General features: G+C 43.7%; 1 protein-coding gene across 5 annotated transcripts in view; it reads left to right on the plus strand.

The window, feature by feature from the left end:
• Positions 1-9,250, plus strand: part of CTCF — a 32,201-nt gene extending 22,951 nt beyond the window's left edge. For all 5 annotated transcript variants that reach the window (XM_075675712.1, XM_075675744.1, XM_075675721.1 and 2 more), the window contains exons 9-11: positions 4,128-4,202; positions 7,470-7,588; positions 7,689-9,250. In XM_075675712.1, coding sequence (XP_075531827.1) covers positions 4,128-4,202; positions 7,470-7,588; positions 7,689-7,817 — 323 coding nt within the window. In that variant the 3' untranslated portion in view covers positions 7,818-9,250. The remainder of the gene's footprint in view (positions 1-4,127; positions 4,203-7,469; positions 7,589-7,688) is intronic.
• Positions 9,251-14,048: the final 4,798 nt, after the last annotated feature.

A 14,048-nucleotide genomic window follows, 5' to 3' on the forward strand; every position in this document is an offset into this window, starting at 1 on the left:
GCTTAATTTTCTCTATTTAGAGTTCATTTTGCAATACATTATATGCAGTTGTTTAGTTATACAGTAGAATCTTGGTTAATGGAATTACTACTTAAACATCAGCATAGTTTTAGGAAAGGACTATCATGTGAAATGCAACTATTAGAATTTACGGATATTTTCCTAAACATAGAAACGGTTGCTCATTGCCATCTCATAGCCAGACTTTCATGCTTAAACATAGATTCCCTAACAGTATCTTGGATAAGAAATTTCTTGTCATTCCGTAAGCACTTCACCGTCGTCAATAACATTATTTCCAGTATAAGTGATGTAACATCTGGCGTACCACAAGGAAGCGTACTCGGACCATTACTTTTTCTGATCTATATTAATGACCTGCCATCCGAAATAACGTCATCCATGCGCTTGTTCGCAGACGATTGTGGGATCTATTGTCAAATCTGCTCACCTTCGAATCGCGTCGCTCTCCAATGAAATCTCGATTGTATTACTAACTGGTGCTCTTCTTGGCAAATGACCCTAAACACTGATAAATGCAAACTAATAACATTCACCTGCAAAAATGCATTTTCCGCTTCCAATTACTCACTGGATATGAACCCCGTCGCATGCACCAACTCATACAAGTACCTCGGCATTCTCCTTACACCTAACCTGTCATGGTCTGTGCACATCGAAAAAATAACTGCCAAAGCCTCACGTATGCTCGGTTATCTTAAACATAACCTGCGCGATGCTCCTGCCCTCATCAGACAAATCACCTATCAGACATTTGTAAGGCCACAACTGGAATTCGCAGCCCCTATCTGGTCACCTCATCAAGCTTATCTAATCGCCACTCTGAGTCAGTCCAAAAGCACGCTGCCCGCTTGATTGTCAGAGATTATCACCACAACTCTAGCATGACTAGCATTAAGTCATCTTTAGCCCTCTCATCTTTTGAATCGCTAAGAACAGTAGCATTGCTTTTTCTGTTTCTCAAAATAATCCATAGCATGCATCCTGCATCCTGTATCCTTCAAAGCACGCTTATGCATATTATTTCCATAATTCATCACAACTAAACCTTACTGCGTACCTAAGTAAATGCTTCTAGCAAAGTTATATATATTTTCTTTTTTGTGTTTTGTTTGTTTGTTTTGTATTGCATTAGCATTGTTAGAGACTAGTTCTTTCATCTTCACCAACTACCATTTGTCTAATTTCTTGTTACTCCTTTTTTGCTACTTCACACAGTCGTCTTGTTTCATTTATTATGTTATTTATATTGTTAGATATTTGTTCTTTTATGTTTACTCGCTAACAATGTGTAATTTCTTTGTACTGCTTTCTTTTTGCTAATTCCCTGTATCCTCCCCTCATGCAATACTCCTTTGGGAGCCTTGAGGTAACTGAATAAATAAATAAACAGCCTTATGGCTTGTTGGTGTTTCAATAAGACAATGCAAAAAAAAATATCAATAAACGGAACTGAAAAGGTTACCAAAAATGAAGCTGAGCAGCCAATCTTGGCGGCATCGCGACAGGCATCACTGTTTACGCCTTTCCTTTTCAGGTTTTGTTGCCAGTTTTCTACTTTATTGCTAAGGCGGCTTTTGCTGGCTTTTGCTGGTGCCATGGTTATAGACACCTTTCCCTGGTTAATGTGGCTCTATTGGCATTGTGGTTCCTTTGTGTTGGCAATGTTGGTGAGCTGCAAGTTTAATTAGCATTTCTGATGGTGGCACAGATACGCCCACACAATGCACTCATGCTGGAAATGAAGAAAGTTGTCGATTACTTAGAGTCGATGCATCACTGAAACGGCTATTTTCGTTACTAAATGACTCTCTTTGTAATTATGTTTTGTGCTGCTAATTCTAGTCAGTGGCTGCAAGCAAGTATAAGCTTTGTAAGAAGAAGCTTTCTAATCAGATCTGCTACACCTATCATCTGCTGTTGGCAATAAAGTATCTGCCCTTTTCAAAATAGCTTCTTGTGTGCCCTTGAGCTCAGTCTCTCGCTAAATGAAATTCCTGTGAGAACGTATTTCCTTGGACCCTTCAGGTTCTGTTTAATGAGAGCCTACTGTACTAATATAAATCGTAGTGACCTTATGTTTATTTTTGAAGTGCCTAGATGGGTAGCCTCTAGATCAGCATAAATTTTCATGGTTATGTGCATAAATGACAGTTTCAATCATTTTTAGTTAGTGAATATGGGCAGCTGATGCATTCAAGCAGTTTGGAACCCACCCTCAGCATTATCTAGCTGAATGGTGAAATTTTTTACAAACAGGCTCTGGTAAGAACTGATTCTGAGTGAGAAAAATTTATAATAGCAGTCAAAGAAGTAACCCGGGACCATGTTGCTTTTTAAAGCGAAGCTCTTGGCGCCTGTTCAGGCATTGAGCGTCGGCATCGTTCCTCGGCATAACCGAACGAGTGAGCACAACGAAAGGTGAAAGCAAGCACAGAGCGCAGCATGACATGAAAGAAGAGCGCACGAGGAGGAAAGTGGAGCAGGAGGGTGTAGTGAAAGCATGAGGCGGAAGGTAGAGGAGCGGAGGGGAAACGTCCTGCGCATGCGCCGAGTTGCTGGCGGTCATGGCATCCGCTGCCGCATGGGTGATCTCGTCTACGCTTCTGAGGGGGCGCCAGGGTGGTGTGAGGTGGGGAGGGCTACGCTTGTCTGCGGCATCAGCTGCTGAGGCCAGTCCATGGTACCAGCGTGCGTGACAGGGATCACTGCTCCTGCAAGGGGCGATGGCTTGTGGCTACGAGGAAGGCTCAATGTGACGACGCTCCCTTCGGTGTTCTCACCACTGGTGGCACGATTTCCCCGCACTGAAGGGTCGCTCTCATCGTTGGTGGAATGAACGCGTAAGAAAAGTGTAGTGCCATGCAAGGCGAGCTGTGCGTCGATAGCTGCAATATGGCGCCAGAGTAGTGCTCGTCATCTGTATGGAAACAAAGTGCACTACTCACAGCGTTCTCTTCCTAATGTAAACCGTGTACCTATATAATCATAATATACAAAATATTGACGCATGAAATGAAAACACGTATAGAGCTGCACTAAAATTTCACATTAGGGAGTATCATAATCGTCGGTGAATTTTTTTAAAGGTTTTCACGTGGGGGAGCCCTCGACTTGAAGGGGAGCTTCGCACTGCGACCTTGCTCACACAGGCTGTGCAAGGATTGAAGGATGTCAATGTTTACCGATGGTTTCAGCAGCTTATACTCTTCACACCAGCATACCCATGCCTGTGTGAGCGAGATGAAATGTGGAGTCGCTTCATTACTAAGCTTTGACATGTCAGCAGGTGTTTGTGCCACTGAAAAACAATCACTGTAAAGTGAACAAGACCCTCAAGCACCTGTAAGCATGGTGTAAATAGGTTGCTAGACTAGTGAGCAAAATTCCCGCTATCTTTCCCGCCAAGAGGGGATGTTTTGTAGCAGTGCAGCAAAATGTCTCCCATCTCTCGGTGATGTCTACGTCGGTCCCTTGGCCCTGATAAGGCACGACATTGTCGTCACATGATCCACACTCCTGCTGCTAAGTGAGGAATTCCTTCCCCTTGTGAATACTGCTTTAAACATGTGGAGGAACAAATGCTGGTCGCTCAGAACCCCAAATGCATGCTTTACAACTTAGAGGCTGAGGTCGTTTCGTGGTTTAGGTACGGTTGGTGACTTAATAGATTGACTAGCCTACATTAGTTTTAGTTTCAAGGCGGTGCCAGCGACCATGCTGCTGAGGCACAAAAAATATCATCGCCCCTTCTGCTCGCCCCTTCTGCTCGCCCCTTCGCCCCTATGCATGCCGAATTAGCATGCATAGTCCGAATTATTGAATGGCGCGCTCTAAGGTGTCCAAAATTTATGCTGACCATATAAGTATAAATTAAGTCAGTAGGGCCAGCTGTGGGTCCTTAAAGCTGTCCGAATAATCAGTTGGTGACTGTACTTTTGCAATCTAGGAGGGCCTTCCATTCATTGTCTTTGATTGTAAAAGCTAATGTGTTGTCCTGTGTTCTGTATTTTGACATATAACACATTAAATTGTGATCTTTTATGGGTTATTTTTATGCAAGGATTATTACTGAAATAATTTTACCCCCTTCCTCTTTTTTTTAGCACTTGTACCAATGAAACGGCCACGTGGACGGCCAAGGAAATATGCCACTATGGAGGCAGCTGCAAGCAATCAAGGTAATTTTACATGACCACTTTCAAAATACTCATACTAAAGGCAACCAACCACATAATGGTTGCCTTTATATTCCTTGCTATTTGCTTACTGAGCGAGTTGTCTGGAGATATACGAACTGTGCGGTTAGAACATTTTTTGTGTTATGGTTGTTGAAATTTGTTTAGTTGAAATTTTCCTCTGAATTGACGAAGGGTGAACATTAGAGAGGATGAGTGATGTAGCATAATTTATTGTTGTAGTTCGACATTTGTAGCTGCCGTTTGTGGTAGCTACAAGTTGGAGCCTGTTTGCCTACCATTCTTGCAAAAGAAATGATGCCATAGTAAATGTTACTTGAAATGTACTAAGGGAGGGTAATTGTCTAGGTAGTAAAAAAAAATTGTAGCTTTCACACAACTATGCAACAAAAGTCAGACAGTGCCCTTTTGAATATTCCTGCATTCTGCTGCAGTTCTCCCTGTGTTACATCAGTTTCTGACGTTCCTCTATGTATACATATGTTTGTACAGTAATCTACAGAGGTACGCGATCTTGGAATTACTGGCATAGTGCAAGCAAGACTGGGGCACGGGAAGAGAAGATGAACGCAATCTCTGTTTGTTTGTGCGTACTGCAGGTTTCTGCACCAATAATAACGGCACCCACCTCTCCTCTTCAAGCAGCTAATGTCAGTAGCAGGGGTTGACATGTTTGCCACATCAAGGCGCAGCTATGTGCGACGCCATGGGTTACATTAGCAATACACTGACCAATCCAGAGTGGCAGCAGTGGCATGATTGAGAGGGTATTAGATTGGTGCTCTAAGCTATGCAACAGCAAAAATGGCGCTTGTAGTAACAGCAAAAATGGCCCTTTGCCATACAACCAGTTCATTCAGGCACATTATGTTGCAATTTTGATTAGATGGTTTACAAGTTGCAACTGCAAAGCAGTCTGTCAGGGCGATACCTAAAGTTACCTGCTACTCACTATGGCAGAATGCTTTATCAGCTTATAGAAGACAGCACAAATATAGGAATGTGCTTATATTTCATTTTTTAAATTATATGTACATTGTACAGGTGCTGTGGATCAAATGTTAAAGGGCCCCTTACCACCATGTTTGGGCATTGTAAGCGGACAAGCATGGTGTATAAAACACACGCTGACAACCGTGTCTGCAAAGTATCAAACTACTCCACTGCGTGAAAACAGCTCAAATTCCTAACAAAGGCCTGTGTGCCCTTCCTCTTGAGAGAGGTCTGGTTATTGCAAAAAAATCAAGGTCACACGCACAAACACCTCTGTAAGACGTACTGCCTGCAACATCACCATTTATGGCACTTTGGTAAATTGTCCTATGAAGAATGCACAGTACGCCGTGTTGCAGAAAACAGAGGGAAGAAAAAGTTGTGCAGACCTCATGCTCTGTGGGAAATCGATGTTATGCGAATCATTTTGCAGGCTATGCAGCATTGTTAGAGGTTCCGCAAAGCATAACCAGGTTCATCAATGTGTGTGTACGGCAAGTACAGTGAACTAGAATTAACTTTGGTGGGTGTGTGTGACGACAGCAACAAGGCTGTGGCGCTCGTAACGACGATTGCATAATTTCTATGAACACTTGAGTTGATGTGAACCAGTGGCATGAAGGTGCGAGATGGGTAAGAAATGCAGTAAACTAAATGCTGAGTGACGGCAGTGTGTGGTATCACTTAGAGGACACAAACAGATGACTTGACGGCAATACAGTAGCACAACCTAAAGCCTATGTCCTTTCATAGCCATTCGGACAATGGCGTGGTGTAGCTGCACACCATGATCGAGCTGTGGTAACACTGCCATGGTGGAATTCCATGCAGCGTTGTTGTACTCGGACACTATGTGCACCAGGAAAGAGTATGCCTCAGTGTTTGACTAAGGGGCCTGGTAACGCCCAGAAGGGCTGTGAAAGTCCAGTACGAGCTTTGGGAGGAATGAGGAGGCGGTACGTTGCTCTCCCATGGGAAACATGCCTTTCAATCGCTGCCAGGATCTTCTTGTACATGCCACATAGCTCGAGCGCAGATGGTATGCAAGAGTCAGATTACAAAGCTGGAATGACGATGCAACGATCATCACAGCATCACGAACACAACCATATAATCATTGGCATAAGTTCTTGTCGTGGCAATGTCATGACATTCATGGAAATCATCTCATGGCCTGACATGCAGACCATGGCATTTAAGATGTACATGGCATGACACACATACCCAAAATATATCCAGTCAGAGAAATGCATGCCATGCCATTAAATCCATTATAGTGATCTCATTCTTGACAGTTTCATTTTATAATGTGTTATATGTTAGGATATCCATGACATGCATGTCTTCAGCATGGCAAAGCACTGTAGCTGTGACAACATATGGTCTAAGAAACTTTATTTCAGATGCCACGAATTACTGCAACAATCTTGTGACGTCTGTGGCTTGTCTCACCTGTTGCAGTCTGAGATGCGACTCCAACAGTTGCAAAGCAATGGGAACTGCTGTGTCATTTGGTAGAAATTATGCAGCTTGAAATGGCCTATATCACTACTGATTCTTTGTAAATACGCTGCTACACAAAGGATTACTAAAAAAATTTAATGTTTGCAGAGATGTGCTGTTTGATTATATTTGTAAGTATGTTGCATAACTGATTTAGACGGTCTTAAAAAATAACCGCTTGGCTAAAGTGTTTGTTAGACATTGAAATTGCTGTTAGATATACATAAATGTTTCAGCCAAGCACTGCGCATGTCATGTTCATATTATGTTCAGTTAGTGCAGCCACTTTCTGATATGGGATAGGGGCAGACTGCAAAAATGCTTTTTTTTATTATTATTATTATTATTGCGATAAGGCTTGCCCTTAAGGCATAATTCTTGGACTGTATATGTGTATTATATGTGTGCTGTGAGGCCTGTGTTGTGTATGAATTGGAGCATTGTTTTGTGAAATCTGTTGTCATGTATCCAGCGGTCATAGCTGGTTGTCACACTGTAGCGGAGGCCGGCTTCCAAAAATGCTTTCGAACCGAGGCATTTTTGGGTGCGCATGAAAAAAAACCTGATGCACCGAATATTAATCCTGAGCCCCTAGTTAGGTGTCTCTCATAGTCAAGCTGTGGGGCTATGGGGCTCGCATTTAGCTATGAGCTTGGCGGAAGCTTAAAACATTAGAAACTTCATTGAATTCCTGCATTTTGTTGATTTTTTACTGCTACCATTGAAGGCTTCATTTCCTTGTTTTGTGTGCAGGTGAGGAGGTGCTGGGCATGGGCAAGGGGGAACTGGATGCACCACAGAGAGAGGCTGAGATGGCACGCAGGCGGCTTGAACAGAAGCAGAAAGACATGGAGGAGTGCTTTGGTTTCAATGTATGGGCTCACACCTTTTTTTGCCAACATTTTTCATTAGGTCTTAGATTACTTGCCACGAGCTTATTTTGCACATTTCTTCTGTTATTGATGTTTCCAGGATGAAGAAGACGAAACAATACTGGCGATGCCAGCTGCACCAGGGGTGAATGGACCGAGTGAAGAGAAAGTTCAAGATGGCACAACCACCACCTATATATTGATGCAGGAAAATGGTGACGCTGTTTAGATAGGGTTTCTGCCATATTTCACCTGCAATGTCTCATCACTCCTGCCAGCAGGGTTTCCATTGGACCCTCTTTTTTTCTCATGTGTTTTTGTTTGGTTGTTCCATGGACACTTGACCCTCATATCTTTATTTGTATTTTTGTTGTTTTTGTTTGGTTGTTTTACGATCCTGTGTTTTCTCCTCCTGTGCTCTTGTTTGGTCGTTCCGTGGACATAGCATCAGTGAACCATTGTTTCTTTCCATCTGCACTCCTATCTGCCTTGTGCTGCCAGCTGTCTATGAAACATTGTTGACTCTACCATGAATGGTGTCAGGAGCTTTCAGTCATCTGTATGATAAATACTGAGTTTGTGTCTCACATGAACAGCTTTGAATGTGAATGGTCATTGTATGAGCATATATCTGTTGTACAGTTGCCATAGGTCAGCACCTACTTGTGCTTCCTTTTTTTTTTTTGCATCTAGAAAGAGTGCATCACTACTTTCGTCTGTGCATTTTCAGTGAATGAGAGGCTTCTTTATGAATCTTTTTTCATTACGTGGTAATGGAGAAAGGTGTGCTGGTTCCCCAAGGCTTTCAAAGCGTGATATGTTCATGTTTTGGCGCCCCGCCTCATGGTCTAAGTCAGTCTCTGTGTGGTTTTGGCTCGAAAGTGTACCTGGCATCTCTGTTTTGAAAAGTCTTGTGGGTTCTTTTGTTTCTTATGTACACAATGGTCATTCATCACAGAAATTATCATAATCATTATTTGTTGACTTTTCTTCTCATTATCATAAAGCACCAGCTGTGTGACACAGTAGTGTGACAAATGTGATTTAACATCAGTGTAATTGTTTTGTAAATATGCATCACTTTTCAGCACATGCAGTGCATTTTTTGGCACACCATCTCCATACATGCAATGGCGTCAGATTGTTACTGGGGTGTGCATTGGTATTTTCAACAAATTGCATGCAACATGGCTGGGCGTATACATACAGCTAGTTATGAAATTTTTGCTGTTGCTGCATGCCATTGTTTTCCACAGAGTTGTGTGAAAATTTACATTTGAGGACTGTGAAGCCCCTGTCATACGCAAGCATTGATCTGTACCCTGGGGTGACCTGTACTGGACTCGTTCAATATTTGATGCAGTTGTAGGCAAATTTGCATGGAAAACAGCATTTTTAAGACCATGTCACATACAAGTCACTCTCTCTGCCCTGGATGAGTCATGAACTGAAGCTTGTGTAGCGTTTTTGGGTGCAGTTGTGTGCGAATTCACAGAAGCTCTGTCAGAAGCCAATTGATCTGTGCCCTGGACAAGTTATGTCTTGGAGTCCATTTGATGGATTGTATACCATTCAACTTATTACAATGAAACTCTGTTTTGAGTGCTAAGTGCTATTTTACTAGTTGGAAGTAGAGTTCTAATAAAATTATGCATGCCAGTGTATTGTGTTCACTGTCGGTGTAGTATATTTCTAGTGCAAACACTAATAGATGTGCATTTTATGCAGGATGGTAAAGTGACCAAGTTATAGAATTTGGAAATGAACAAAAAGGACATTCAGTCAGTTATAAGAGTAAAGCTTATTTTTCAGACTTGGTAAGAAGAGTAGCTGCAGGGGGCATTTATTGGATGCTATCAACAATAAATTAACTGCATCGGACACAATGACGACATATGTAGTTTTAACCAATTTCCTTTTCTACTGGCTTGTTTCTCACTGCAGTGGCATCTGCAAGAATTTGATATCAGCACACAGATAAATTTGGACTCAATTCTATGCACAAAGGGATTGTCTTGGCTATTTTTGATAATTTTAATTGTGTACTTGGTTTTTGTATGCAGTGGGGTTGCAACTGTGGTTTCACCTCATCGATGCTGAAGTGGAACCATAATTAGCCCTTTGTGTCATATGTAACTGCATACCGAACTTGACAGGCACAAGCAGCATTTGCTGTATTGATACTGGGTTCTGGTGTCTCATAGGCTGTGACAGCATAAATAACCAGGGACCCTAGCTTTGGTGTGAAGCTCAGTGGCCATGTAGGAGTATATCCACTGCATCCAAATATGGATCCCAGGCTGTTTTATCAGCAAGCCCTTGGCTACACCACCACTGGAAAACACCATGCTGCCTCTGCTGTACATTTTTTTTTTTTTCATTGGGAAAGCTGCTATTTTATGTTGTATATGCAACAACTGTGCTTCCAGTTCTTGTAGAGCACCATGTGCTAATAGCAAAAACTATAGAACCAATTGACACATTGGCCATTGTAGCTGTTCAGCACGGACATTCTGTCGTGCCTAGGTTGTGATATATGTAAAATTGCAGTTAGGACAAAAAATGGAAACCGCAACAACCCGCTAGACGAGGTTATCCTATTTATCCTCATCTGAAGGAGAGACCACCCCCCAGATTACACTTAGTACCAAAACGAAGGCAAGGTTATTACTATCTGCACTGGTGCACATCAGGTTGGGCTTTCTGTTGCAGGTAGTGCACAAGGCATGCCAGTATGAGGATTTTCGTTTTAAAGCCTGCAGTCGTTCCTGTGCAGATTTCACAAAGTGGGGGGAATGCTGATTTGAAGGATTAATAGCATCCCCAAACTTTTTCCTACTCTTCCTAAAACTCCAATAGCTTCCCTCTGGCATTCCCAAACGCTGGCATTTCCTCCATCATGACTGAAATCTGCAACGGTGAAGAACCATTTTGCCCGTTACTGCCTACTGCTGAACATTCGGCAAACACCCACCCATAAACTCCGCTCCACCATTAAGCGTACTACATTAAGCAACATCCGGCTAGCCGGATGGGCTCTGACAAACTGGTGGTCGAACTTCTGCACGAAGCAAGCGGGAACTGCAGAACAGTCGGAGAGCGCTGTAACTGTCCCGCCTCACAATATCCGTGCAGTGCATGACAAAGGTATGAATTTAGTTACGAGAAACACTTGAAAGCCAGAAAATGGCCTCGTCCACAAACTTTCTCTCTATGCCCATTATGTGCCCGATTCCATCCGTAATCCTTCCGTCCCAGCCGGTGTCGCTCATGGTAGGCAGTGGACGAATGCTTATTGTCCTAATTCCTTGTTGGGTGACTTGATCCGTGCTTCACTGAGGCGCACAGATTTGGTGTGACGGAGTACAGGCAGCATACATTTGTACTCCAATCTGTTAGCCGCATGTGGTCTCTCATTGTGAGGCGGTTGAAGTCAGAAAATAGTGTGAAGCTACGCGGCCACCGATGTCCTGACAACTCATAAAAGACTGCTCTTTGCCGTAAAAACAAACTATTTCGAAATCCTTGAAGATGTGTGCAACCCTCTTTTCTTGGGGTAACGCATCAAATATTGCATGTTTGCCCGCTGCTGATGCACTCCGAATTGCTGAATGTGGTACATTAAATATTGGGCCTGCGCCATAGCTGTATGTAGTGTGGACAAGAATTCATCAGTTCATTTTCGCTTTTTTGCCTTGCGCTGAATGGCCGCCTGCTTACTTGTGATGCCCTTAATATGTTTAGCCTCTGTCGACGTCATGCATCGTACCGCTCCGCGTGCACCAGTGCTTAGGCTGAGTAGACGACGATCCCTATGCTCTGCAGGGTAAGCATAGGTGGGGTGCCTCTCGTGTGTAAAGGGATTTCGCGTGTGAGTGTGTGAGAGAGAGAAATCGCCAGTCAACTCTTTCCCAACATTTTGCTAATCGTCGGGCGTTACGTTAGCTATACGGTAGAATTGTTCACAAGAGAAAATTTTATCCATTCACAATGCTGGCCATCTTATCGAAAGCGGCCGGCCAGTGGCAAAGAGCACTTGCGAACAAAAAGTTTGTGAATTCAGCCCCATGGTTCCCAGCAGCTGGTCCAGGTACATGCTCCCACCGAGCTGGGCAAGCACTCGTAGATGTCTTTAATGTCGATTGAAAACTAGAGGCGGCCTCGTGGACTACAATCGAAAGCCTTTGTTGTCTTTATAACTAGGTGCTCGGGACCACCAAATTCCTTCGTTATACAGGTCACTTCCATGCAAAGATCGTGCATAGCACCGCCCATAATTGAGCAAGTTATGCACGTTCAACAAGAGAAAACTTTAACATGAATGCAAAGAATTTAGATCGTTATTTGTTTTGCGCACAATTTGACTGATGGAATGTGCAACTTCCGCCTATCTTACTGCGCTGAAGTTCAGGATATGCACCGCCGCTGAAGGGTGACGCAAGGTAAAGCTGCAATCGTCGAAAACCAGTACCGCCTCCCGTGCCACCAGAATTATTGGTTCGTTTACAGGATTTTCATCACTGTTTCCTTCGTTGGCATTCACGCCCTTTCAGTCCTAAATGGCTTTAAAGACGTCGAAGGTATTCAGATACGTACATCATCACTTCGCCATCAAGTACCCGCTGCTCTGTTACAACCAGAATGTCGAACCGAAATAGTTTAGGGTTCATTTCGGGTTCACGCCTTTCGGTTCAGTTTCAGCTGCAGAGCTAAAATAATAATTGATTCGAACCGGATCGGAGCATCATTATACCGGTTCATTGGGGTTCAAACAGTTTTGAGGGAAAAAAAAGCATTCGCGTTTTGGTTGAAAAACACGCTTTGCTTTAAGAGAAAAACGAGTTCCCCTGGCTACTAGCTGAGTAAAACTACAGCGGACCATTTTCTTTTGCATGGGAATTAACATGAAACAAAATGTCACAAAATTACGTGTCATGCAGAGTTTTCATCTAGGGGACGGAATTCGTAGATTTATTAGGCTTCGTGGCACCTTGTGCGCTTATGCAAAGCTTCACAGCGTTGCCTCTCCCCCATATTTTCTCCTTCATTGGGATCTTGAAGTTACCCACAGTCATTTTCTACACTGCAAAATTAAGTACCTAATTTGCTGTTAACTACCCCCGGAAGGTAGCGGCCATATTATTTGCACAAATAAAAAAAGAACAACGTAATAAAGTTGGCTCCTAAAATAATTCAAAATTATTCTCATCATTCTCGTGCACGCAATCACACAGAAACGTCATTTTTCTAAGATGTAACGTTTTTCTCTTACTGCGAAAAACACACAAAAAAAAGAAACAGAAACGTGCGAAGCAACATGGCGATCCTGCCACTGCGCTGTCACGCATAGTGGCGTACCTAATTTGACTTATCTTGTATTTGAGAGATGATCGAAAAAGAAGTGAAAGGTAGTTATGTATGCGGACAAACGGTGAAGAAGAATTAAAATAACTAGCTGCTTTAACTTCATTGTACAGTATACAGGCATTTTAATAGCTTCACAACAGCAGCGCCAACAGAATAGGGCGAGCGCAAGGCGAAAAGTACCATGGATGTGCAGGGACAGAAACTACTTTGCGCTCCTTTCACGTATAGTAGGAAACTTCCAGTACGTGTCATGCATTAATGTGGCAGTAGAGGGCAATATATCATCACTACCATCACCACCTTTCATTACCAAAAAAATTGGCCCAAATTGCTCACAGCGAAGCACCGCCGTGTACATTTCAGTGCGCGCCGCCGACCGCCCATCCACACGCGGCAGAGTGACGTATAATGAAAAAGCGTTTGGCGAACATACCTTTTTTTTTCCGGTTTGTAAAGGGGGCTTATTCGGCTCGTAGAGCAGCAGCGTCAAACGCAGCTCCAGCAGGTAGGGCGCAGCCAGAGAGCGAACTGGGTACGAGCCACGCGATGGCAACGGGGCTGCCGATATTCTTCGTCACAGTCACCCCCGAAATTGAAGAGTAGCCATCCTGGCGACCTGGGAAGCGGTGAGCGGATCGTAATACGGCTTCAGCCGGTCAATGTGCTCAGTCTCTCGCCCCCGACGACGCAGATCGGGAGATGGTGCACGGGTTCGATCACGTAATTAACTGGTGATGGTTGCGCAACCATGCGGTAGGGCCCGTATTACTTCGGGATGAGTTTGGCCGAAAGGCCAGGAGCAGCAACAGGCGGGACCCAAAGCCACACGAGTGAGTCGATGGGGAAAGGGTGAGGGGGTGGGCTGAGGTCTTGGCACTCTTTTTGGCGGCACTGTTGAGCAGACGTCAAAGAACGGGCCAGTTGTCGGCATTTCTCGGCGTACTGAGCGACCGTAGAAACAGGTGAGCATTCAACAGGGGCCGGCCGGTACGGAAGAACCGTATCAATGGTGCTGGAAGGATGGCGGCCGTAAAGCAGAAAGAATGGTGAGAATCCGGTAGTGGGGGCTTGAGAGGCAGAGTTGCATGCGTGT

The sequence above is a fragment of the Dermacentor variabilis genome, chromosome 1, assembly GCF_050947875.1.
Source record: "Dermacentor variabilis isolate Ectoservices chromosome 1, ASM5094787v1, whole genome shotgun sequence".
NCBI lineage: Eukaryota > Metazoa > Arthropoda > Arachnida > Ixodida > Ixodidae > Dermacentor > Dermacentor variabilis.